The sequence below is a fragment of the Cygnus atratus genome, chromosome 8, assembly GCF_013377495.2.
Source record: "Cygnus atratus isolate AKBS03 ecotype Queensland, Australia chromosome 8, CAtr_DNAZoo_HiC_assembly, whole genome shotgun sequence".
NCBI classification, from domain to species: Eukaryota; Metazoa; Chordata; class Aves; order Anseriformes; family Anatidae; genus Cygnus; species Cygnus atratus.
The window spans coordinates 26261434-26289334 of NC_066369.1; the positions used below are offsets into that span (position 1 = coordinate 26261434).

General features: G+C 39.4%; 1 protein-coding gene across 3 annotated transcripts in view; it reads left to right on the forward strand.

Annotated features, from left to right (window-relative positions):
* The window catches only part of OSBPL9 (oxysterol binding protein like 9), a 62622-nt gene that overhangs the window by 25914 nt on the left and 8807 nt on the right, over nt 1-27901 (forward strand). Inside the window, exons 1-7 of one of the 3 annotated variants that reach the window (XM_050712308.1) lie at nt 2127-2176; nt 10114-10209; nt 12254-12301; nt 17171-17200; nt 19688-19738; nt 24248-24286; nt 27350-27443. In XM_050712308.1, the coding sequence (XP_050568265.1) occupies nt 2168-2176; nt 10114-10209; nt 12254-12301; nt 17171-17200; nt 19688-19738; nt 24248-24286; nt 27350-27443 (367 nt within the window). In that variant the 5' untranslated portion in view covers nt 2127-2167. Of the gene's footprint in view, nt 1-2126; nt 2177-10113; nt 10210-12253; nt 12302-17170; nt 17201-19687; nt 19739-24247; nt 24287-27349; nt 27444-27901 lie in introns of those variants that run through there. The other 2 variants (XM_035537762.2, XM_035537763.2) reach the window with 2 other exon arrangements.

Sequence of the window (27901 nt, forward strand, 5' to 3'; positions counted from 1 at the left end):
ATGTAGTAAGAAATCAGTATAGGTACCTGAGATTAGGTTCTAGTCTTTCTGTTACTATTTCCTTGTCCTGCTATCATGAAAAGTCAGTATGAAACTTCTCTTTATTAGCTCATATTTTAATTAGTTCCAGACTGATAGTTACACACTTGATTCTTTTTTCTTTGTTAAACTGAGTGTTAGTCCTTTTGTGGTCAAGCATAATGAGACATCTGGAAGCCTCTTGTATGTGTGTACACCATATAAATTTTGAAATTAAAATGAGACAGCAGCATTGGACCTCTTTATGGATGAGAAAAATAGTACTTAATGTTTGAATCCATGGTGTAAACTGGATATTGGTAGTTTTCTGTTTTTGAAAATGGATGGTTGGAGTGAGGATGATTCTTGGGATTAATTATCTAAGATTTGTTCCTGGTGCTGTTCTAGACATGGGCATGTCCATAAGACTCAACAATCCTTATTTCTTTTGCCCTGGACAGAAACCCAGACTTCAGGAAGGAGTTTCCTCATACTTGGTTTGTACCACAAAGATGTCTGTTGACAGTGTAGAAATATGAAAGAACTATTCATTATTTGTACTGAATAAATGTTTGGTATGTTTCAGGAGTACAGCAAGAGAATTAAGTGTCTTAAAGGCTGACAATGTATAAACATATATTCAAATCCTTAATATCACAGAAAGAGAGGAAGCTCATAAAGACTGATTTACATGTGATTTACCCAGTCTAAAGAATGAGAGCAAGCCTGAATTTATCCTATCCAACCATAGGTATTTGTGTTTTCTCAGTCAATTTACTGTAATTTTCTGCTAAACAGTAGTTTTCAACGTTTTTTGACTTAGTAAAGGCCACTGCAGATTTTCTTGTGGATAGCAGATCCCTGGATAAAAAATGCAAGTTGGCAATCGGCTTTGTATCCTTAGTTACATCACAGATATTTTAGAAGTAATCTCTCTGTCCGGACATAGTAGCTGGCCACAAACCGAAGAACCCCTCTCTATATAGAAGACAACACATTGACTTAGAAGGTCTGAGCTGCCCTCCAGGGGATGCCTCTTTCCCTATCCACTGCTTGTGGAGAAAAGGAGTCTTTGCAGTTTTTTCCATCCAGAAAACTTATAATGGCTTGGAGATGCAGACTGCAGAAATGAAACAACAAAGCATACTATGAGTTTTGTCAAAATGTGTATTTTCACCCTCTCTAGAAATTGTTGTAGTTTTATTGGCAGACACTTTCACGATTGCAGCTAATAATGGAACTGTTTCCCATTATGTAACCTTTTCCTGTTCAAGGAATTCTTCAAATGAGCAAGGCTTATTTAGATTAATAAAACAAATCAAAACAGGTTATTTACCTAGCAATATTTGAGGGAATAACTAAAAATCTGTAAGTGACTATTAAAAAATACCCTCATCTCTCTAAAGTATATTCAGCATTGAGAGTAACACCTCGTGGACCACTGTATTGTGTTCACCATCCCTTTTCAAGAACCTTCAATGTGCCAGTCGTGCAAACTTTTTGTTTCTGAGGCACTTGTTTGTAGAGTAGCAGGAATAGCATTCACTTACACCCCAGTTCGGGGATTTTTAGGGCTTGCCATCCTCATTAACAGGAGGTGTGGAGTGCCTACTGATTTACGAATGAAAGGAGGCTATACTTTATACCTCCTTGCAAAGCCTTTTGTGACTTAGAGAGGTTTCGTTCCTTGGCCCCGTGCAGGGCGCTGGTGCCTCAGGCATTGGGACGTGCAGAGGGGCGAGCATTGCCGAGCCCGTGCTGCGCTCAGGATGGCCGCCTGCAGGGCCCCGCAGCACCCAGGGGCCATCCCTGAGGCATTTCCCCTCGGCAGCGCTGACATTTTGGGGCCGGGAATGTCGGCGGGGACACGCCTGGAGCGTTATCCAGCCCCCCGCACTGCGGCACCCGCACGCCTCAGCGAGGGGCGAGCGGGCCGAACCCGCCCTGCCCTGCCCGCGCCGCGCCTCCCCTCAGGCCGGCGGCCGCCATTCCGCGCCCCGCAGCCAACCGGCGGCCGCTCCGGCCGTCATGCGGGCATCGGGCGGCCGCGGCCTCGGGGGCCCCTTCCACGCCTCGCCGGAGGCGGCGCTGCCGGGCCGGGCGCTCCGCCAGCCCCGCTCGGCTCGGCTCGGCTCGGCGCAGGGGAGGAATGGCCGGGGTGAGTAGCGGGGGGCGCCGGGTGCCCGCCCTGCGGCGCGTCCTGTCCCCGCGGGGGGCTCGGAGCCTCCTGACAGGGAGCCGGGCGCTGCCTCCTCCCCGCAGCCCTGCCCTGGGGGCAGCCCCGGGGAGCGGGGCTCGGCCCGGAGCCGTGCTCCCGGCTCCGGGGGGCCGCGGGGTTCCGCTGCCGGGACTCGGGCTCGCCGCCGAGGTTTTGGGGGTGCTTTCAGCGGCGCGCCGGAGCCCGTTGGGTCCAAGTGTGCTCGTTTCTGTGAGCACTTGAACAAAACGCCGCTTCTGGCTGGTCTTCTGCTTTCTCTTCACAAGATAAAGTCAAAAAGAGTTCTTTGGGAGGATTATTGGCTTACGGGGCTTTGAGGGCTGTCACAGAAATGATTTCTGTAAGGGTATTTTCTTAAGTGTTGCAAACAGAAACGTGGATATCTGTCATGCAGAACCACGCAAATAGATCTACGTCCTTTTTTTTTTTTTTTTTTTTTTTGTCTGGAATGATGCATGTTTTTCGAGGCTTTGTTCATATTTTTATGCAACTTCAGATTTTTTATGCAGACCAAAATGTGCTTCTTCTGGTCCTGGGGTGTTCGAGTTCAGAAAGTTAGGCTGTTTTCTTCATAGCCTCAAGCAGACGTTGGTTAGATGTGGGGAAGTGTGCTGAGACCTGTGTGCTGGGTGAGCCGGATCCGCAAAGGGCAAGGAATGAACGCAAGGTGGAGAGGTGAAGTGGTGCCAGGTGCTCTCTGTTCCGATTTAGCCCTGCTAACTTTATTTTTGCCTAAATGCCCTACTGTGTTGTCAGTCTCTAGAATGGAAGTGTTTATGAAACACTTAAATAAAAATAAAAGCTTATGAGAATTAACTGTGGTCAAGGAGCTATGGAAGAAGTGAGCCATAAGTATGTAGAAATGAGTAAAGTGATCCCAGCCATCCAGAGGGCTGACAGTTAGTAATACTGTATTCAAGTGAAACAAAAATGGGAAGGAAACATTTCAGTTATACTTGTAATCTATTTTTTCTGAATTTTGAAATTGAATTCTGTGGTTCTGCTTGCTGTGTTTTTCCATGTTCTTATATTGAAAGTTAGATATGCTCAGTTCTAGTACTAGCTTTGTCTATCGTCCTTGAGCAGCAGAAGGTGTGACAGTGCTGGAAGCACCGTTCTGAACCCCACAGCGTTTTGCCCTGTACCTGACTACAGGTGCGGTACTACCAGGTCGGTGGCTTTGCGGCGGCAGCACATCAGTTGCCCTCCACTCACAGGGGATAAGGGGCAGGGTGAGCGTGGTGTAAGACGTGTTGTGGCTTGGGTTTCTTGTTCGCCTGGGCGGAGGTGGGTGATAACTTATCTCAAATTTTCATTTGTTCCTCATCAGAATTTATGTCAACCAGTGATCCCTCCCATTCAAGCAGGGAGTACTTCTGGTCTTTAGTATAGAAGTGCAGCTTTCCTCTTCTGTCTTTCAAGTCACACCCCAGTGCTACATGCACATTTTGGCTCCAGAGTTCTCACGTGTGAAAACCGCTCAAAGATAACTCATGTCTCTTGGGATGACAGTAATGTAGCTCTTTTTTTGAGCTGAAGAGTGCAGAACCACTGTTAAAATATGGGTCTACTTAAAGAAACACCAGAAACTATCTACTTAGAAACCACCAGGAACTATTCCCTTTTTGTGCCTTCAGGGAATTTGGGAAAAAAATGGAATAAATTTAAGCATTCTAACAGGCTGAATGTCTCCATGTGTTCTAGTGGTGCTTTGGTAGCGTTAGGATCTTGTTCATAGGAGTCATGCCCACCCTGAGTTGGAGGGGTGAGCCTTTTCTTTCTTTCTTTCTTTCCTTTTTTTTCCCTTTCTTTTTGTCTTCTCCTGTTAGCTCAAACTTTCATGCTCATTTTTGCCTTAGAACCTGTGTCCTGAGATGTACTTTTCCCCGTTGTCATTTCAGTGCTGCTAGAGCATCTTGGTAAGTGTCTGAAAGTGGCAGCTGAAGAGGCTATTGAGAGCTGCATGAAAGACAACTCCAACTAGATTTTAAAAATAAGGAAATAAATCAAAATACAGAGCTGAAACTTGCATATTCTACAAATAAGATGTCTTCCGTGCTTTCTGACTAGATAATGACAGAAATAATCTGCATTAGAGAGTGTTGAAATATTTGCAGGCTGCAAAGGCTTTCCTACCCAAACTTAAGAAAATCCTTGAGGTACCACCACAGGCTGTTGAGGGCTCTTCCTGATTTGCCAGTGAACTCACTGTAGAGACAAAGGGCCTGAAATGACTGCCAGTAAAGAAGAGTGCCATTTCTTAAAAAAAAAATACCTCTGTAGCTTGACATCTCCATGATTTGAACAAGAAATTTACCTCGTAGGTAGCAAATAGGAAGGTAAGAAAAGCATATTCTAAGAAGTGGATCTGGGATGGTTGCTGTGAAGGGTGATACAGTGGCTTAAATGTTAAGAGTTAGACCATGGCTGTACCGGCAGTCATTGGTGCTGCTGCTGGAAGCAGTCCTGCCGTGTCCTAGCAGAGGGGAAGAGGCAGCACAGCAGGAATGGCTGAAATGGGAACTGGAGTCAGAACGGGCCCAAATTAAAACTGCTTTTCTTGCTGCCCTCCCTTTCCTAGTGTAGTTTTAACCCGGGTTAGTTTCCATACTGAGTTGACTCTGTGACAGGGCAAACCTTTGTGCTGACTCCAAAGAGCAGAGTAAAGGGGGGAGTATACAGGGGGGGAACCGATGTGCTTCTGGTGCAAAGTGCTGGTGGAATGGTGCAGCTAGCAGTTCCCTTGGCCTCCCGTTAACCACTGTTTTGGGTGATGAGCTTCTTAAAGCTGCAAACACGAATAAAAGATAGAATAAAACTTTCTTATGAATTTCTTATGAATTCGTAAGAAAATGATGTTGTTACTTGTCGGCTTTCAAACACTGTTTCTAGTATGAGTTAAGAATACTTGCAGAAAACTCAGTGTTTTTTAGATTAGGAATATATTGAATATAGACGTTTAAAGCTCTGGTGGGAGGGCATAGAGTTAACTGACATGTTGCCCTTTATCAAATTTTGCTAAAAAAAAGTTAGGATACTGAATAAGCACAGTAGTGCATTTGAATTTTCTATGTCCAGAAAATGAAGTAGGTACGTTACTGGGATTCTAGGATATATGTAGTATTTGTTACAAGTATTTTAGAGTTGCAACTTCTGCTTTAAAGACAGTTTTGTATCTGTATGTAAACACTTCTGTTTTTTGAACTCTTTCTATTGACCCATAAGATAGGGTAGTATCTATAGCCTCGTAAAGTCTTTGCTAACCATTTTCTGTTTTGCAAAGCAGATTTATTTTTTTTTTAAGCACAATATTCTGACTATTTAGAAGGCTCATAGGCCTTCCAGAGCTCTTACAAGTTTGTTTTTGAACTCAAGATGGGTATATTGTGAGCTTTTAATAGAGCTTAAAAATCTAGCAGGGGAAAAAATGTGGTTGTTGTGGTCACAACTAAAATACAAGACGGTACCGTTGTTGAGTGGCTTACTAGCTACCTTGTCCTGTCTTCCGTTCTGTGTTGGTGGTTGTTGCAGTCAGTGTCCTCTGCAAAGTCAGCCATGCTGTAGGCAGGGCAAACATCTTTGGTGGGGTGTTGAAAGTGAGCTGAGAACGCTTGCTTCTCTAAGCTGACTTTCACAAACTTGTTTGTTGGACTTGGAATCCTAATTAGATGAAGAATATAGCAAAAATATCTTCACAAAGATAAGAAAGTGTGCTCTGGACAGCTTTCTCTTTCCTTTCCCCAGTAAAGCTATTCCAGAAGGACAATGCCTGTCAAGTCTTTGCTGTTGCCTCTGTCTTTTTCCTTGTTTCCCTGCCTTCACTGCAGTTCATTTTCCACAGAGATCCTTACTGCAATGTTCTTATTTAAGAACCAAACTAGAATTTTTCTGTTGTGCTTCTTCAAAGGGCGATGACATTTTTTCATCCCATCTTATTTGAAAGAACTGGTTTAGATTAGGCTAGAATTACTTCTTGTTATGGACAAATTTTGAATACAAATGCGTTAGTGGTGTGCATGACTTCTCATTTGTACGACACGGGAACAACGTATAAAATCCCTCAGCGCTAGCAGTTCTGTAAAGAAAATTAGGCTCATAACTGTGTATCTTTTAATTGTTTTACATTTTGCTATTGCCTTCCAGTTTACCCCCACCCAAAAGGGGATGTCTCTGAAGGGAATTCCTCTGCAGGACTCCTAGCGTGAGATTTCTTTACTTAATCCCTGACCAGTGTGCAAACCCATTGCTAGGATAGCCGTGTGTTACTGGGTGTCAGCAGGTCCCGCTGCAGACCAATAATGGGGTCAGTCGGTGTGCCACTGGGCCCCGCTTTCTCCTTGCTACCTTCAGGGGTTAGCATTGGCACGAGCCCTCTGTGGCCTAGTCTTTAAACTTCTGGTATCTCCTGAAGGGGAAATCTCAGAAAATGGATGAGGGATGGGTAAATAAGGGGAAGGAATGCTATTTTATTGATTTTTGTTTTCTGCATACTGCTTAGCATATATGGGATTCTTCATGGGGAGGAGTGAGATACCAAATGTGTTGTTATGGGAGGTGGCAGACAGACCAGAAGTTTATACCTTTCCTGCTTCTGCAGGTACTTCATCTGGTAATACAACTGTTAATTAATGATTATGTTAACACAGAGTAGTCGTTATTTGAGAGAAATAAAGTGTACTTAGTGACAGGTATAGTTATTCAATGGGAAAAAAAAACACAGGTTAAATTACTTTGGATTAGTACTTCCATTAGGAATTTGTATTTCTGAAGATGTGACACACCTTGGGTTCCTTTTTTTTTCCTTTTGTAATTTGAAGCTACTTAGTCACAGCGTAACTTCAGCTGGATGAGACCACTGGAAGTCATTTGGTTCAAGCCCCTTCTCATGCAGGATCAGCTTGTCCAGGGTCACGTCCAGCTGGGTTTTGAGCTCTGCCCTCTGAGGCGGAGGCTCTGCGATCTCTGCAGGCAGCCCTTCTGTCAGTTTATGAATAGGTGAGCAGCATATAATGCAGGTTTCTCATAAAAATTAGATTGCTGGTTCAGATATGCAGTGTCCCAGGTTAGATCTTTAACAAGCTGTTAAAAGCCATTCTGGTGACACTACTCACCCAGTTCTCTTGAAGCCTCATTTCCTATGTGGCAGGCAAGAAAGAGAGGGTAGGTGAGAGAAGGGGCCCCCTTTTTTCTTCTGCTCTGTCTTTGGGTGAACATTTAGCAAAGAAATAGGAAACCATTGAAATCTGCTCTTTGTGTACCTGCTGCTTCTAAATTACTGCTGAGTTTGAAATACTGATTAATTTTGTTTGTTATTTATACAGCATATTCTTCTGTGCTATTGCTAATCTTGTCTTGTTTTGTTTTTTTTAACTTTCCAGTTGTCTTTTGGTTTCTAATTTTAAGTCATGTGAGGAATTAAAATTATTACCCTAATCTCCTATAACACAGACAGTAAATTTGCTCAGTGGGTTAGCAAATTTCATCTCAGTCATCTTTATACAGATCAAGGGCAAACTAGTGAAATGCTACAGCTTTAAATATCCATAACTTTTTTCAAAATTTTCATAGTTCACTTCTGTGCTGTCAGCTTGACACTACGCTTAGTTTTATGGCTGTCCCTTTATGTTGGCTGAAACTTTCTAATGGAACTTTTTAGGACACGGTTTTCACCCTGTATTTGATGTAGATGTCTGTTCAGTTGTAACACTTCGTGTTTTAATCAGGTTTTCCTTAAGTGTTAGATGGAAATTAAAGAATGGCATTTTTATCTTTAAAATTTTATCATATTATCTTTATCACCACTTAAATACTGGATTGTTGCATGATAATAGTCTAAGACTGACAACTGAAATAAAAATAATCATTTTGATGCAGCATACATACAGATTGCACCATAAGCTATGTTGCTACATTCAGTACCTTCAGCAGAAACTTTCTGTGTAGTTCATGCAGTTTTTACCTCCAGGATTTTTTTAACTGGGAATGCTGGACCATTTGCTGAAATAATGGTGCAGGCTGCAAGCTGTACAGGCAATTCTTATTTCAACAAGGAAATGGAATACCAGTTTCATACAGTTTTAGCTCTAGTTTCTGTGAATTTTAAACTTGACAAGTTAGGGGGAGTGTCCAAAGTTTCCTGGCTGGGAGGACTCTTCCTCCTGTCCATTAGTGCTTTTTGTTAACTCGATACACTGGGTGTTTTTATGTCTTTTTTTTCTTGGAGTAGTCAAAATGATTGCTTTAGTTTCTTCTTTCCTCGTCCACATTTCAAACAATGTTTTAAAATTTGTCCAGAATGGGCTGTCTAGTGCAGGGTGAAGGTTTTTGGTTTTAATGCTCATTTACAGACCTACTGGTATGTTCGTGCAGAACTGTTGTCAAGATCTGGGTGTTAGTCTGTAGCACAGCTTAAGGTATGGCAATGAACAAATACCCTCAAAAGTCAGTATATGGTTTTATGTTTCAGGGTGTACACGATAATACGCATGCATCTTGACAAACTTGAGTAAGAGCAAGTCATTCCTCCATTGCATGCAACTGTTCTCTCTTCTAAAGAGCTGTCAATAAAGCTTTTAATAATGGCCCATTATCATACAAAAATAAAAATAAACTGTCTGCATTGATGAAGCAGATAACGTCAAATAAAATTTTATGGTAATGTGGAAGTTTACAGCTATAAATTGCCCGTCTTCCCCCGTAGAAACGGTTTTTTCCCCCACACTTTGATCTTCACACATTCAGACTTTAGGGGATTCTCAGCAGTCAAAACTGCACAGCTGATGGTTTCTTAAGAGTTTGAAGTGAAAAACATCATATTTTAGATCAGTGTGAAAATATGTGAGAGTATTGAGGCTAGTAAGAAAGCCTAAATACTTCATCCTTTTTCTTTCCCTCTACCCCCTATGTTGAACTTGCATTTTTCAGGCCAGGAGTGCTTTAATACTTGTTTAGAAGTTCGATTTGCATTTAAAATATTATATAAATAAATGTTAAATATGTTTACATAGCAAGGGTGTGTGAAGTCAGAAATAATCAATTTCAAGAATCCTCTCGCTTTCTTTCCTGTAACTAGAGATGTGGTAGCCTGGTGGGAGTTTGTTCAGGTCTTTACTCTGTTTATCAGTTTAAATGTGGGGAACATGTTATATGCAGAAGTGTGCTTTGAATGTTACATTATAAAGGAAAGTAAATTTGCAACTAAAAAAACAGAAAGGTAATCATTCGTATGGCAATGATATTTTGCCCTTGTTGGTATTTTTGCAATGAAATATAATAAATCAAACCTAGTGCAGAGGACGCAAATCACTGCAGCTGTAAAGGAAAGAGGGCAGCCAGGAGTAACCAGCTCGAATTTTTGCAGTTTAAAGGCTATCCTGTATTTAAGAACAGGTTTATTTTGTACAGTCCTTCACCAAGATGCTCTGAGATGAACTGTATTGTAATTGGCAAAGCTTCTGTTTGAGGTGTGAGAAGTCCGGTCCTGCACTTGGGTATGGTTTTGTCCATCCTTAACTGAAATCTCTGAATATGGAAACACGAGGCAGTCTTCAGAAAACTGAATTCTCCTTTATATTTTCCAAAGAAACTTTAATTAGTCTAATTTGAGATTTTTTTCTCCAATTATAAGTCATAAAATGCTCTGCTGTGTGGTGACTATACCCGCACTGAAAATGTGCAGCAATTTGCTGTTACTGATTTAGCTGCAAATAGAAGACAAATCTGCTCAGCTGTGTGCCTGTGTTTATACATTGAAGGCAAGGCAACATTTTATCAGCCACTTGGCAGTCAAAACCATATTGCAGTTATCTTTTTTTTTTCCCCAAAAAAAACCCTCTAATTATATATTTGATTTTTTATTTGTTTGTTTTTCTCTCCAGGGTGTCGATTCAGCATTTGTTCCTACTGTTCATGATTTTGATAAGAAACTTACGGAGGCAGATGCTTACTTACAGATCTTGATAGACCAATTGAAGGTAAGTTAACTAACTGGTGCATTTGCTGTATTGTGAGTGTGGTTGTCAGTGTGGATTTCAAGGTCTGCCTGAAAGGAAGCTCAACAGGGGGAGAAAGCCATGTTTTATGCTTTGCACATATTCTGGTAAACATGGGAGGCAGAGGGCTCATCTGGCTGAGCTGAATGCGAGCTGGAGGAAACGTACCTTTACAATATGTGAAGTCTGATGTTAGAATTTTCTCTTTCTTGTTATCTTAGGATATTACATGAAGTGTGAACTACTTCTGAAATAAAGATTTTTACTAGAATAAGAAAATTAATAGGTCTAAAAATAAAAATAGGCTAAAAGCTGAATGAGCTGAAAATGGCATTCTCTGTTTCTCTTAGAATGGGTCTTGGGATTATTAAAATAGAGTTAGAAAATCAGAATAAAAGTGATTTTATAGAATGACTTATAATGGCCGAAACATTCTTTTGTATATGTAACTGCGTGGAAATGTCAGATTACTTAAGTTTAATTTTTAAACAAATCATTGTCTTGCTCATAGCATTTTGGAGTTTATATTGAGGAAGGTTTTGTCGAGCAGTATGCAACCACAGTTGCAGACAGTTTCAGACTTTGTTGAAGCAGTGATAGAAAAACTGTTCTTTGTCCTTGAGTAAAAACATTCTGTAGAAGTTTTGTACGAACACTGTCCTTTTCTACTTCATACGTGTATTTTAAGAGTAGGTGGGGAGGTGAGGGATGATAAGGTCATATCTCACAGAACTCACCTTGTTGAGAAAAACAAAGTTTTTGCTGCTGGTTAGGACACTTTTTCCCATGACTAAGCAGGTTAAAACTGCTCGTAGGATTGCTTCAGTTCTGCTGGTTTGGATTTTTTTCCCCCGATACAATGGACAAGTACTGTATGTGGGATATTCAGCAAAAATTCAGTTGCAGGGGAGGGTGGAGGGGGGAAGAGCACAACAGAAATGGAGGTGGGCAAAGAGGTGCAAGCAAAATTCAAAGCTGAACTGCAAAGACTTGATTTGGGAATTAGCTTTAACTCCTTTTCCAAGGCCATCTAGCAGGAGTATATGACAGAAGCGTGCCTCACTGAAGGAAGGTATTTAAATCTAATGCCGTTAAATTTTATTTCAGGCCAACTGGGGGAAGGGAGTATAGGAATTTAATTAATAACGTAAGAAAAGCAAATTTGAGGATGTTCAGAGACCTCAGAGAGAGAAAAGAAGTAGAAATGAGCCCTCAAGAGAAAGAGGAGCTAAGAAGCAACTAAGTCGTAGGCAGGCAATTGAGAGAAGAACTCCAGTTTACCACTCAAAAGTGCGGCCTCTTTTTTGAGCAAGGGTGGGTATGATGAACTTCTGAGCATTACCCCTAAGAATATTTTTTCCTTGAACAGCTTAATGGTTAATGGTTATTTGTATGTGCACCTTAGCACGCTCTCAAAAGCAATTTTAAGCTGTTTCAGCTCAGTCTGTATTAAATACATATGCAAGCTTTCCAGTAACGATTTGCTTCGCTTTATTTAGCTGCTTGTAATATTCCACTTTTCATAAAATAAATAAAGCCAATGCTGTGGAGTCATTTTCTAAAGAAGGGCTTACAAATCTGAAATGATTTGAATCATGTACCTGAGTAAGAAGGTTCCTGAAAATGTTGATAAGGATTGAGGCTGTTTTCGTAAGCACTTTTTAAGTCACAAAGATCTTTGCAGAAATAAAAGAAAGGCAGTTCAACGTGTTCTGATGAGTGTCACCTTTGTCACTTAACCTTACCTTTTTGTTGAAACCGTGGTAGAACCGTGACAGCTTGCGCTGTGTGGGACTAGCCTCAGGAGCTGGGACTTTGTCTCGTGCAGGATGCGATGATGTAAGAAATGAGTTACAAGCTTGTTACATTATAAATGCTGTATGAAATATTAAGCAAAAACTGCTTTGAGTCATAAAACCAAGATCATATAACTTTATTAAATGCATTTTGTTTTGAAATTTCAGTGATTCTGGCTAATAGTATATGGCAATAAAACAGTATTTTCACAAGTATCTCTTGTTTTCAGGTCTTTGATGAAAGGCTACAGAACTGCAAAGATGACGAACAGAGAAAAGCAAGTACATTTTGTCTTAAATATTGCTTATTTTGCTTCCTCTTGTGTTTCTTTTCATCAGTAGACTAGATATTTAAATATTCCTGTCTATTCTCAGATTCCTCAAGTTGTCCAAATCACTGAAAGCAATTTGAATAACATTACATTATAACCCGTGTTGTGAGTAGGTGGCAAACTGAATTTTTTAGTAATACTGGATGTCTTGCTTATAACATTTAAAAAAAAAAAATTCAGTCTGTAAGAAACAATTACTCCTTTGTTATCCAACTGTAAAACATTTAAACTTAAATTTCTGGCATCTTTTAAAACTTTTTTTTAACCTTTTACAAGGATTAATGTTGAATGTGTTTGTAGGAGTAGCAAACCTGTTCTAGGAGGAAATAAAATAAGCACCAAGAATCATGTATTTCACACGTCTGCATCCTGTCTGTTTCTGTGACTAGCATGCTACATGTTGGAAGTCTGAAAATACCAAATTTCATTTACCTTAGGTGAGGATGTCCAAAAATTTAATTTGCTGCTTGGAGAGCATAACCTTTTTAGTAAGGTTTTAATTCACTTAACTGGTCTGTGTGTGTGTGCATTTATTTTTTTGTATCCCCTCCCATTTCAAAGTCAAGTTTGTACGTCAGAATTCAATTATTGTGCTTAAAGGTTAGCACATACCTTTGGTAGTGTGGGTTTGGCATAAAGTTGCATGCTAGTTTTTGTACGTTGACCTGCGTGGTGTGGAGGAAGGATTTCTTTTTGAAGGATTTATTGCTGGAGAGGTTTGTTTGTTGGTTTTTCAGTAAATGCAGTAATTTTAGTATCATAAAGTAGCAGTATTTTATCCTAGTTATTCCTTCCCCATTTTGCTTGTGGAAAACAAGCTGATTTTTCTCTTGTTGTTTGGTTTAATTTTTTAAAAGCTTGGTCCTTTCTGGAACTAGTTTACTTCTTTAAAACGGCTGTGACCTTTCATGTGTTACGCATCTTGTTTGATGCATTATCGTGGCATCTGAGGGACGTTACAACCAGAGGTCTTTCTGGGTTTCTGTTGTATGCACAGCCTTGAAGAACAACTTTGAAGTACAGGCGTTCTCTGTGTGTGTTTAATCTCTAGACAACTGATCAAAAGAGCAAGATCTAAAGGTTCTGTATTTTTCCTTCCGTCCTCCTTACTAGGAAGAATTCTCCTTCAATTTTGACCTCTCTCCAGATGCTACTTTGCAGATCAGGCAGGTTTTGTTTTGTTTTGTTTTGTTTTTTCCCTGTGACAGTGCTGCTAATCCATAGAGACTTTCTGTGTGTAGTGCTGATTTCTTTCTTCGTCTCTGCAAGGTGTCTATGGAACAGACAGGTTGACTTTGTAAAGAAGGGAAGAGGCTAATTTAGAAGAGGTCAGCTTCCCTGCGGTTTTAAGTCTTTCAGTGTTGCTATTACTATAGATTCCACTTATTCTCTGTTAAAAATGAAAGAGACCTGGCAGAGCACTTCTGTGATCATGTCTCTTCCTGGACTGAGGCAGCTAAGAGGCTTTTTGCTACCATATTTAGCAGTTTTTCTGTTTGTTTATGTAAACACGGTTCAGCTGTCAGGCTGAGGGCTGGTCTAACCTGCAGGATACTGCCATCCAACCCATAATCTTTTCATCTGAGGAAACAAGATTTGGGTATTATTTGTGTGGTGTGCGTTTCCCAAATGGCGGTGTGCTGTTTGCTGCGGCTGTTTATGGTCGGGCATTGAAAACCTGAGCTCGTTTTTGCTAGAGCACTGGACAGAACATGAGACATATTTTCTTTTGAAGATAATGATACAGGATAGGGTATGGGTGTTTGAGATGCATCAGGTTCTCTTGGATATTTTCTTTCTCAGACATGGTAATCTGTTGGACTTGGAAGAAGATGTAGACTTGATGAATTGTGAAGACTTTGAGAAAATTGTGGGAGAAGCGTAGCCCGATCAAGCCCGATCTGGCTCATACTGAGTAGGTTTTGTGAAGTAAATCCAAGGCTGAGCGTGGAGATTTAGGTTGCACTTCCCCAATTCTGCCCATGAGTCGGCCGCTTTTTTTTGTCAGGCAGGCTGATCCAACTCTCTGTAGCCACGTGGTTATTGAATTAGGCAAAAATCTTGATCAAAGAAATAAAATTAGCTTTCTGTTGGACCACCAGTGGCTTCATAAAAAATGAGTTGTCAAGGAGGTAGGTGCAAATAGCAGTAAGTAGATGGAGCAGTTCCAGTAGCAGCCTGCAATTTGATTACATACAGCTTGTGGCTGCATTCTGCAAATGTAAATTGATTTGGAAGAAAATTGTTTTCCTTATCCAGGGTTCATTTTTGCAAGGGACACAGATATAGAAAATAACACATTTCTGCAGGAAATTGATATTTAATTTGAGAAGGTGTATATTTATTACCCAAAACTAGGGAAACTGTCTTATTTATATTTTGTCTTAATTGGTATTCAAAGAACAGGGATGTTAAAAAGAAAGTTGAGATACCTTGTAGTAGCAAATGGTTTTCTCTGGTTTTATTTTTGTCCAGTGTTTTGTATCTTCAACATATGTCTTCTTTTACCTCTTTATGATTTTACTTCCCGTTTAGTATTTTCTAAATGATCTATGTTGAATGCAAGTTTAAACAAACGAGAGCCTAAGGACAGACTTTGCAGGATAGTGGCAGTGTGCATACACAGCAGTGTGGTTCTGTACGGTCACTGAGAAGAGGTATGAGCGTTCCCCAGGTGTCTCCTCCAAACCAACTGCTTTTGTAAGCATGCTGAATTTGAGTGGTTTTGTAGTTTATTTTTCTTCCCCTAGTGTCATGTTTATAGCGTGTTTGTGTGAGATCTTACAGGGGAAGAGAGTTCATGAACTTCATTTTATGGCTGCTTGGTTCACCAGTCTAGAAATAACACTTTGCTCATGGAAATACAGAGACTTCCTTATCACTGCTTGCTTAGCCCTAAAGAACAGGGCTGGTGCCCTTTAGAAGGGTCTTCATAGGCACTGAGTTTGTCTGCCTTCCCTGCATTGTTCTCACAATTTTGTGCACATATCAAGAAGGCAATGCTCTGATTCTATGTGCTGTGTTCTTGCAGCGTAGCTCTTGGGCACAAATGTGGAAAAAGAAATTGGATTAATGCATAATGCTACTATTTAGGTTGGCCTCCTCACAAAAACTTCATTTCTGTAGTGGAAAAAAATTATGATCACACAATTTGTGTGTGGGCCTTGGTAAGCAGATAACCTGAGTTTTATCCCACCTCAGATCTTCTGTGTGACCTCAGAGAAGTTACTGTGTCTGTACCTGTGTGTAAAAATAGCAATGTCTTCATTAGTCTGTTGTTGGGAAGATTACAGATGGACTGGGGGAAAACAGTGTGACCAAATTATATTGCACGGCCTGTCATTGCTTTCAGACTTCCAACAATTATCAGTGAAGGGAATGAGGTACTAAGTTACCTGGTGTGTAAATATTGTTAGGACTTATTAGAAAAAACAGGTAAAGAATAATCAAAACTGATGTCTGCCTGCAATTGGCTAGAAAGCCTTGAGGTGGAATGATTCATTTCAGCAGTTTAGTCTTTCAGCTGACAAAAGCTGTGTGTTTGGGTACATCACCCATTCTATTTTGGCACTCTAAGGCTCAAAACTTCACTGAATTGCTGTCATTATATTGCAAATGCTTTTTTTCAGTACACGTTCATGAAGTTTGGACTGGGAGATGGTAGAGACATGAAAAAAAATAATAAAGGAATTCATAGCTGTTGGCATGTTTTTCTGCTTGATGCAGTTTCCTAGATCACTATGGTCCAGTCTTCCTGTGGAAAAGAACAAGGTGGCTATTTGGCCACCTCTTGCCAATTAATCATAGACTAGAGGTTGAAGGAAATCTACAGCATCCTTATGAATACTGTATAGAACAGAGTATAACTGATTTTTTCCCCAGGCATTGACTGGGAAGCCATCACTGCATTTTTATCCACATAAACTGAGGCTATGAATCTACAAGAATAAATAAGATGCATGCTGCTCTCATGGTGTAGAATTTGGCTTGCAATGCTGTGTGGGGAGAAAAAGCTCCTTTACATACTTTGATTACTAGAGAATCGTAAAGACTCTGATTCAAGTCACATGAGACATTCATATTAATCAAAACAAAGGGGTCCTGTAATTGAATTAGTACAGGATAAATGCTGAGTCCAATTTAATAATTTTGCCTTCAGCAGATAGACACAGACATCAACAGGATGCATATGCTTCTTAGATAAGTCATGCCTTTGTGTAAAAAGGCATGCAGATGCCTTTTGCATGCCTGAAGTGCAGTTCCACACAGGAAATATTTATGAACCAGTGGTTCCAGATAAGGTTAAGCAGGCAGGTTTCCAGGTGCATGAACTGTAGGTTTAGAAAGATCAATAGGCGTGCACTGTTATTTTTCTGTGATATTTTTTTAAACTGCTCAACAGTGCTTATTACACTCGAATCACGGTAATGTCAAGTAATATTGGCCGTTGGAGTGTGCTACTTTCAGTACACTGCGTTAGAGTAGTGTAGTTAGAAGGAATCTTCCTACTGAATTTCATTTTTGTTACTGTTAATGTTATGCAAAGGCGAAGTGTGAACCTCAGTGGGTAAATGTGTAACGTCACTGCTCAGAAACTCCTAACCTTGTTGTCTTCAAGCTTTAATTGTCAGCTTGATCTCTGTCTTTTCAACTACAAAATGAAAATTGTGTCTATATATAGAAATAGCCTTTATCATGTTGCTTGTTTTTTTCTCCTCATTTAATAATAAAATATAGTATTTGTACAGTATTTAGGTCAAACTAAATGCTGGAAATACTTTCTTTAACCACACTGTTTGGATTTTTCTTTTACAGAAAATTGAAAGCCTCAAAGAAACCACCAGTGTAAGTTGCTTAATTTTTTTAACTACTACATAGATTCTGAAAAGTCATCTTGTTTTCTTATGGAAGATTCTAAAGTTTGTTTCAGAAAAGTGGGATTTTTTTTAACTGTACAAGAGGAAGTTGGCTTTTATTTTGCTTTCTTGAAGGATGAGGAATTTTCAAACTTTGTAGTCAGAGCTGGAGTAAAAGAACCCTTAATTTCACTAATTCCAGGCAGAAAATGTTGGTGAGCAGTCTGTCTTTTGGTCAGATTTCAACTTTACATCTTAATTCCATAGAAATTTGAAACTGAAAGAGCTGATTTTTCTTGAAGTGAAAAAAAGAGGTTATGTTTACCTTTTGATAAATCCACATTTTTTCCAGCAGATACTTCTGATAAGAAGGCACTTCTTATCACAGATACACTCTTTAAAAGAGGCACATGATAGGGATCTCTTCTTAACTCTACTAACACTGAAAACTTGCTTCCCCTTCTGATCTTTTAGAACTTTTTATTTGATGTCATTGCCTACAAGGAGGAGAATGGATGCTTTGCTCAAAGATGGTTCCTTTCTATCATTCTGTCTGGTTTGTTCCATCCCTTCAGCTCATTTTTTCGGACATTAACTTTGGAATGAGTGTTGAGATGTTCTTCTATATCTATGTTATTGAAACGGGGTCTGGTCTTCCTGCCTCCGATTTTCCTTTTGTTCTTGCTGCTAAGTTTGATGTCTGGTGGCCTTCTCATCAGCTTGACTTATGCAGTTGAAAGCTACTTGTCTGCTGCAGGCCTCTTCCAATCCTTTCCCAGTATTTCTTCACATCTGGTAAGTGATAGGGATGTCCTGTTTCTGTAACTGTTGTGGAGAATGACCACTTTGCCTTGAATTAATTTTCTTTGAGTTCTGATAAGTCAGTATCCTCCTCTCCCATTAAAGTTTGTTATTGTTATATTATTCTAGATTTTTAAAAATCTTTCTCGCATTAATCTCTTATGTTCAGTCTTTTACAGGATCTGTTTCTTTCTTGAATGCTTCCAAACTCTTTCGCAGCACTTATCTGTCATCTTCCACTGCTGTCCTCATCTTCCTTCCTTTCTCACCTGTCCATTGCTTGAAGTAGTACTGACTGGATTACCTAGGGCAATGGAAAAATCTCTTGACAATGTGGATTTCAAGGAGCACAGTATAGGGTCAGCGTGGGCCCCAGTGGATTTTTGATTTCTTTTGGCAGCTCTCGGATCAGACCAAGGCTATCTCCCGTAGAGCCCCATTCTGATGCATGCTCTGGTTTCTAGGAATTGATATTAGGTCCAGCAGTGTAACATCAAAGCGGCAACCTGGTTGCGGTGCCGTATGCAGACTTATGTCTAGCATCTTAGAATCATAAAATCATAGAATAGCCCAGGTTGGAAACAACTCCTGAAGACCTGTAGTCTAACCCCATGCTCGGAGCAGGGTCAGCTAGAGCAGGTTGCTCAGGACTTCATCCAGATGGGTTTTGAATAACTCCAAGGACAGACTGCAGTCACTCTGGGCAGCCTGTTCCAGTGTTTGATCATCCCCACAGTAAAAAAAAAAAAAAATCCAGGTCTTTTTTTGTACTTGCCCTGAAGTGCTGTACGGGCTCAGACAGCTCTCTGGGAGTCTGCTGGAATTTAGCAGAGCTTATTAGTGCTGATGAACTGCGAGCCAGACCTTTGCTGCTTTACCCAGGATGTTGGGACAGGTAACGGCTGTGGCTCTGTCCTGTCGGTTGTGCCCAGCATGGACAAAATGCAACCAGCATGGCCCAAGCTAATTCAGTGTAGAGCCCTTGGTTTTCAGGAAACACGTTGCAGAAACACAGCAGCCAACTCTCTTTCTCAGGAAGGCAAACTTTCTTGCTCGTTTCTTTATTTTCTGTTTCCCCATTTTGTCATCCCAGATATCTCTATACGCTGATGCTAATGTTTTCCAGTGTTCCTTCTTCATACTTACTGTCCCTTCTGCGCCACATGTTCAGCTCTTTCTCAGGGACTCTGCTGTTCTCCTATGACTCTGTTATTTTCTGTAAAGTATCAGAACTTACACTGTCTAATCTTGCGTAGGGTTCCCATTATCTTAATCCTAATTATCTTCGTTACTTTTTCTTCTTTCCTTTCCCCCTTATCTAAAGCTTAGAGAGAACTCGTCAAGTATGTAAATGAGGGGTATCTAATTAAAACTAAAGGAATCAGTAATGCATAAATGTGTTAGATCCACCACTTGCTTAGGATTTGCTTTCTTGTATCTCTTCGAAAGTTTGAAGCTGACTTCTATTTCACTCTGGCATCCTGTGTTTTATGTGACTTTCGGAAACTTCGGTGGAGGGTGGAGGGAGGGAGAGCAGGGATTCTGTGGAAGTGAGTGTCTGTTTACTGTTCACCAAATACTTCCGTTAATATTTTATGTAACTAATTAAAATACTTGTAAACAAAACATTATAACATGCTGATATACATTTTTCTGTTTTCTCTTGTTTTCTTAGAGCATGGTAGAATCAATAAAACACTGCATTGTGTTGCTACAGATCGCTAAAGTAAGTATGCTTTAAATCATTTTGAGTTTTTATTATATGGCATTAATCTGTGTGAGAACTTTTTTTTCCCTCTGACATTTGAAATCTAAGAGTGCACTCTATGTGATCCAGGATGTATGTCCAAAAAATGGTATACGTTGATTTCTGCTACTGCTTTAATGAAGCTTCCAAAATCCTGAGTTCCACAGAAGACAGTTGTCAGTATTCCTATTGACAGTTGTGGTGATGACAAAGCCTTTTTTTCATTAGAGAGAGACTTTCTTTTGCAGACTTGTCAGACTAAGTCAGAACTTCAACAAATGTAAGGTTAGCAGAATATAAACTTAATGGAACTAACTATTCTTTCTGTTTCATTTAAGGATGTGACTAGCATAAATAGGAAAAGGGAAAACGGTGATGTTATTAATCTAAACTGGTCTGTCAAGGTTTTTAATAGGACTGAAGTTCTTCACCATGTTGGAACTTCTTGAAATAAGTTGTATGATTTGAGAATGCAATATGGTAATGTACTTTTCACTGTAATATTTTGTTACTTTGTAAATCTAGTGAGATTTGGAAGATTTGGATTCCCTTTTTTTTATTTTTTTGGTCAAGGTCTGCTCTTATAGAGTTTTATGTACTGTATTTAGGATATGTTAAGTAAAAGATGCTAATTTATGTGTCAGGAGTGAAGGAGGGCGGTGTTCTGCAAAAAATTATGCTTTTTGAGAATTTAACACTATTAGAACACATTCTGAGTTATTCAGGAATAAGTATAGGCTCTTTATTTTTGCATTCTAGATTGATCTTTTTATAACTTTCAAATATAATACTGTTGTTTATCGTCATTGCAGATACCATGTATATTTTACAAAATTTTGAGGCTAGTGAAAATTGAAGTATTTGGAACCTTGCGGGATCAGGTTCCTTTGGAGGTAGAAGTCGTTACGTATTGTTGCATATCTTTGTGGAATTCAGGTTTCAAATCAGTAGCTTAAAAAGAGGGTTAAGTTTTGAAGGAAAAGTACGTTAGTAAGTTTATACAAAGCCAAAAATACCTTTACAAGTAGTAAGGTACATGGAAATAGTTTTGTGCCACATCACCCTAGAGCTAGAACAGTCTATGTGTAAGGAAGGTATGGTGATGCCATCTGAATCTTTAACAGTAGTAACAGCAAGAGGAACCTTGACAGCACCTAATAGTTTGCTGTTGTGTAGTACTGAGTATATTTAGAAGTGCTTTAGCATAGTGAAACTGGTAGATGACGTGTCATTCTTTGGGGATTTGGAGGAGTCAGTCAGAGATGGATTGGATGGTAGTATGCTGGTTTTCTTACATGGATATATAGGACTTGTAGTATTAAAGTAGCTGTCGGACAAACGGTGCGCAACAAATGATGTGCTCATTTTTTGCTACTTCTACATAAATGCATTTGATAGTTGTTATTTCCAGAAAGGTTTAATTTCTGTGAAATATTGCACTTTTTTTAAAGCTCTGCTGTGCAATTAGTAGCGGAACTGAAAGAGCGAAGTTACAATCTCCATTTCAGATTCTCGATCAAAGCTGGTAATAGTGGCTGAGTTAGCTTTTTTTTCCCATTGAGTATCAAATCCCACTTCTGCTATGTGTTATGGGTAAGTTTAGGGGGTTAAGAACCAATATGCTTGCTTTTCTTGCACTGATTCTAAGCGTATCATTTTGAAGTTGGTTAGGTGGTTTGCTGAGAATGGACAAAATTGAACTTGTAGTGGCAGTTGTAGTCATTTTTGATCAGGCTCAGTGCTTTGTTGATCCAGCTGCCATATAAGCAAAATATAGGTGGAATCTTGGTCTCGGGAAAACGCTAGAACTCTCAATTTCTGTAACACTGAATCAGACTTTGAAGTTCTTCCTTCTGTCCTAGAAATTAATACAAACCTGTCCATTTACACTGGTTAATAAATTTTGATTTTTTGCTAAGGAATAATCATATCTAAAGATCTTGATGAGCTAGTGAAGATAAGGTGCTTTAAATGAGTGGTTTATGCAAAGCTAATTGGAAAAGTTGATTCACATATAGTGAAAGACTACCCTCTATGAATCTTCCCGCTATTTTAATAACCTCTTCTGCTTCATCTCTTCATCTTCTTCCTGTCTCTCTCTTAGGCAAATGTACTTATTGACTACATGGCATTTCTGTCCCATCCCCTTCCCCCTTCCCTACCTGTGTTGGTACCTGATTTCGTACTGCATTAGGTAATTAAAAATACGTTGCTTTTTTTTCTTTTTCTTTCTCTAACAGTTCTGTTAGTTGCATGTCTATGAAGTTTTATGTATGTAAAAAAAATATTGTGCCTCACTGATAGCCTTCTGTTCTGCAGTATCTAACCTTTTAAGATTCTGGAAGTCTTTTTCCCCAAATTTGTTAGGCAAGTATCATTGCTGACTTACACTACTGAAATTAAATTATATTATTAACACGTGCATACACACCCCTGCCTTTTTACTTCTACAGTGCATTTCTCATTAGGAGACAGATGTCATTACCTTTTTTTTTTTTTTTGCATGCCCTGAAAATTGTCACATTTCTGTACACTTCAGAACTTCTCTCTGTTTCCGACATACAGCCATATGTTCTAACATATAGCCAGAGTATAGTCGTCTTCTTTGGAGATATTCAAAACCTGCTTGGATGTGATCCTGTGTAACGTGCACTGGGTGACCCTGCTGGGCAGGGGTTTGGACCAGAAGATCTCCAGAGGTCCCTTCCAACCTCAACTATTCTGTGATATATTATTTGGATTATTTTGATATAGAATATACTATTTTGATGTGTTAAGGCAAACATGTTTTCTTATTGTGTGTTGAGCTGAGCCGTTTCACAGATGAAAACGGTCTGTGTTAGGTTTTGGGCAGTTAAATCTTCATTAAACTCGCTGGTAAATGAAGGGTGTAATCATGCCACTTGTCTTTGAGGTGACCCAAGGCATTTTGAAAATAATGAAGCAAATACCACACGTGCATGTATTACAACATTCTCGCGTCCCAAAAACCAACCAGGCCACACGGAGCAGGAGGGGTGGGCGCGGTGGTTGGTGTGTGTGAGCCCCATGTGTGGTGTGTGACAGCTCCAGGTGCCTGGCTCGCTGCTACCCGCCTGTACGTGTACGTCGTGGTCTCTCAGCGGCTTGGCACCCTGCAGTCTTACAACAGAAGGAAGAATTACATGTTTTATGAAGTAGCTCTTACAGTTCAGATATTTAACTTTACTTCTTTGCCTTCCCTTGTTTACTCCGTCATCTCTGGTCGCTTTTACCTACCCGTTTCTGTGGCCTTCCTCCCCTCAGTACCTCATCGACACACCATGTCGCTGAGATAGGACAGCGAGCAGCGGTGCGAATGAGGCTGCTTTGTCCTCATTTCTCAGGTCTTAGAGGTGATAGCGTAACGTGGAAACTTGGTGTGTTGGGGGGGAAAAAAGTCAATATATTTGGACTATGCTGGTGGTTTTCCTTCTTCATTTGTAAGCTGACAGCCTGATGGAACTCATTGCCCTTAGTGTTTGTTTTGTTTTTTTATCATGGGCAGCCTTGCTTAAGAAATGCCAGCTATCAGACATGAGATTTAAGCAGCCTTTTGCCAAGTGTATAACTTAAGGGTGTATAAAGTGTTGAAACATGAGTATGTGCTAACTCTGTTAATACTATTTACAGATTTTTTAAAAAAATTTCTTGATCCTCTTCATAACTTTAACAACTGGAAGTCTGGGGAAATAAGGTTTACAGAAAGGAAAACTGAACTGATATACTGGCTAATAGGAACTTTACAGAAGAAGTGAAGAGATTTGGCCTGGTGTTTAGTAAATTCAAAATGTAATACCGTCGCCGGTACAGTGTTAAACCTGTGCTAGCTGTAGTTTGGTATTAATTTGCCTGTTGCTAGTGTGATTTCCCCTGATGACAGTTTATTTCATGCATTGCCTGCTCTTTTGCATATGCTTCTAGGCAAAAACAAACAAACAAAAACACATGCTAGACTGTAGATAATACAAAAAGGTTTAAAAATCTAATAGATATGAGAGCAAAAGTTCAAAACATTTTATTTATAAAGGCATTTTTGCCTTTTGAAAGCAAAAAATGCTTCTGAAAACTTATTCTCTATGCTAATCGTTGTTCTTCAGAAACCAAGAACGTCGTGTATTCAGGGACTCACCGGTGCTATAGACCATGTTTCGGGGGACTCTTAGCTGTTTGGGAATGACATACACTGTAAAATGTGACTGTATTCAGCAGTGTAGAAGGGATATTTTTAAAGTTATTTGAGCTTGTTTGAACAGATCCTGAGAAAATACTAATCTACAGAGGTGCAGTGATAATGTATAGAGCTATTTCTTCTTAGTTACTGTATCACATGGTGAGGAACACTAACATTTAATGGCTGAAAATGTAAACATTCCTGGGAGAAGCTTGCTATTAGAGCACTCACATAGCACAGAACTGATAAGTCATGCAAGATTGATATGTTGATATTCTTAACATTTTTTCCTTAAGGACCAAAATAATGAGGAGAAGCACGCAGATGGACTTATAGTAAGTTTAAATCTAATCTTTATCTCCCTTTATTTCTGCAGAACATGTGAACAGAGACCTGAATTTCCACTCATTTTACAACATACTTCTTCCTTTCTCTAATATACTGCTTCAAGTGTCTCATTAAAATTACTGTTGAGTCATTAGCTGCTGAGGTTGGCTAACACCCTTGCCATTAGAAAATGTAATGACCAGTTTTATGCTGAGTGTCTTAAATGGCAGTATTATGACTGAACACCTAGATAAAAATCTGCCATATAAACAGAGGAAAGGGAAATTACTGGGATATAAATAGTCCAGTGTTCCATCTGAGTATCTTTATGTATGAAATAGATGAGCTATCTATGTGCTTCAAGTAGTTTGTCTTTGCAGTGCTGCTGCTCGTTTGGTCCAGCTGTATTCTGTCTGTTAAGCAATGTCTCTTCTTTAATCCAACTTCTGCATTCTCAGTGTAACTTCTCTTCGGTTTCAGTCACATGTGACTTCTTTTTCTTTGTTCTCTATTTGTCACTTGAGTACATTTCAGATGCTTTTAATAGCAGATCGGTTCAGTAAAACATAACTGAAAATTATGGTTTGTTTTCATTACAGCTGACAGTAATTCCCAAGCTTTATTTGTCTCTCCATTATATACAGCTTACTGGTATGGTTTTCTGATGTGAACTTTGGCGTAAAGATACAGATAAGATGCTTGTAAAATACACAACTACCCTGTGTCACATAATTCAGGTGTTCGTGTAACAGAGCAGGTTCTGTTGCGTGCCCCGGAGAAGAGAGATCACACAGGTCTGGCTACAGCAGTTCCCTGTGGTAGGGAAGATGTGGATGGAAGATCTGCAACTCGGAAATTTCATACAGATACTACAACTTAACATAGTCTGAATTTGATTAGCCACCATTCTAATTGTCGGTGGGCTGGCTTACGCTGAAAAAATGTATTGACTGATGTAGCAGTAGTCGTGAAGGCTGAAGTTTTGATGCTATTGACTGCTATATTGATCAACATCAGCTTGGGTGTGAAGGTCAGGATTTCATTTTAAACTGAGGCAGGAATGTTTGATGCCATGGTGGAATCACAGTCTTGTTCTTTCTACATGGTTGTTTTTAAATTGTTGTTAAAATCAGAGTATTGTACTTTTAGATCTGCCTTCATTTGTTTCAAAACCATGGAGGCACGCCCCAAAATATCTAAGGATAAACTCCAGTTCGTGTTGTGGAGTGGAGAATTATGTAAGAATTACATAATTATGTAAGAATTATGGAAAATAAATAATATAATAAATAAAATAATAAATAAATAATAAAATAAATAAAAAGAATTATGTAAGAATAAGGTTACAATCCCACATACAAAGTCAAAAATGAAGTTACTTCATTTTTTTTTATTTTTTATCACACCAGTGTTCTATATCATATATATTATTAGTTTCCCTGAAAACTAGGGGGGATGGAGATAGCAGTAGTGTCCTGTGTATCGTAGGACTATCTCAGTTCTTAAGTCTCTCAGCTCTCAAAACAGGATCATAATTTTGAACTGTGAAGTTTGTGGGACAGGAACCTGCCCATGTTGCATGCGTAATTGCACAACCAGTTGGAGTAATGGCTTAGGGAGGTTGGTTTTATGTTGGGATGCCGTGGAGTAACAGTAAATGTACTGGATTATTTATTTGCACACCAATAAGTGACACCAACAAAAACTTGGAAAGCAATTTTTATGCCTCTTTTTGTAACTGGAGATTTTTTAAGATAACCAGGGAACAATAATTTTGTTTTTAATATGAGAGAAATTCTGTGCTATTAAAAAAAATCTTCACAGCTTCACTGGTTTTTAACATGGGATAAAGTTCTGAATAGTGGTTATCCAGGAGAAGAGGCAAGAACGCAGTCTGCCTGTTGTAGGAAGATGGGAGGAAAAGGTTAACAGGACTCCATTTACCTCAGTCTGCATGCACGTGAAAAGTCATAGTCTGAAGGGAGGGAAGAGCAGTTGAAAACTTCTAAATGTTTTAATAATCTAAGAGGATAGAAATAAGCACACATTAAATTTAAAGGCAAAGCTCATCTAGCTTTTTTTTTTTTTAGCCATTATTTTGGAGTTTAAAGTAGAACTCAGTATTGTATTACTTGCTGGGCTTGATATCTTTAAATTGAAGCATGGTAGCAAGATCTAACAAGCAGGCAAAGATCTTCACCGTTCTGATGTAGATCAATGTTTTTTAATTGCAAGATAAATGGAAAAGGGTTTTACATGCCTCTTATCCAATTAATAGCCCAGAACAATATCCAAATTCTGGTTGTTGCAAGTAAACCTACTTGGAACAGAAAGAAACAATGCTTAGATGATAACAAAAAGTCAGTGAAGCAAGGCAAAGTCTTGCCAGTTTGGATTAAAAGGCGTTGCAGTTCCGATTTCTGAGAGGTCTTTGCTGTATAAAAGCCAAGAACTCATCCTGAAGTCAGTGAATAACGAGTCGAGTTGGCGCTTCGCTTTCAAAGTGCCCGTGTTCATGAGTAGATCGAAATGTCCTTTACTGGAGGTGCTCTGAAAACTGTCAGCTTGCATTCAAATGAATTTTGGCAACAAAGTGACGCTTCCTGGCTGTAAATGTGCTGATGATTCCTGATTTAATTCATGGGTTGATTTATTATGGTCTGGACAAATTAATTCCTGAACAAAATGTCTTTAAACTACTGATTGCCTATCCTGATTTTTGCCAGATGATTTGTGTCTTACCTTTCTGCTCTTTGCATGCAGTATTTATTAATGGACATTGAAAGGAATACCAGAAGCTAGAACTTGAAATAAGAATTCTTTATAAGACTAGTAAAATTTGTAGCAAATTCAGTTTAGTATATAAAAATTTGTGCAAAGAATCAAACTATTACAGTTCTGAACATATTTCTCATGTCCTCAGCTGTCGATTTGTGTTTCGCTTTCTCTCTCAGGAATTTGCTGTCTTGCATTTGAGCATTTCTTGTGCTCACAGTGTTCTTATTATCTATGCTTGCTTGTTGTTGTTTTTTTTAATTGAGGAAAAAAAATGTGCTTTTCTTTTATCTCAGAGCACTATAAACCCTGTTGACGCAGTCTATCAGCCCAGTCCTTTGGAGCAGCCGGTGATCAGCGCAATGCCTTCCCAGACTGTTATACCTCCAGGTATGCTCTACAGAGACAAGCTCGGTAGAAACGTTAACGAACAAGCGGGCTGCAACTGTGCTCTAGATGGAGGGGCTGCAAAAAGGTGGAGAGCTTCTGTGTCACACACGCTATGTAGAGGTGCCCACTGCACGTGGTGGTAGTTGCTCACTACAGTGGTGCAAAGGAAGGGAAGGGAGTTAGTGCCACTAGTTCTGTGGTTAAGGTGATCTGTTTTACTTGTTCTAAGTTACCTGCCTACATTTCTAATATACTTTCTTAGAATAAATGAAACTACAGTTTTGGGAAAATAGAAGTGCATTCTAGCTAACTAATGTCAATTTTTAAAACGCCATCTTTGCTTCACAAAGAAAAAAAAGTGCTAGCTGACAACGATGGAAGCATGTTTTTTCTGAGCGGCTTTTGTAGGCAAGGATTTCTTTTTTGAAGGCCAGTTGAAATAATGTGGAATCTCTTTC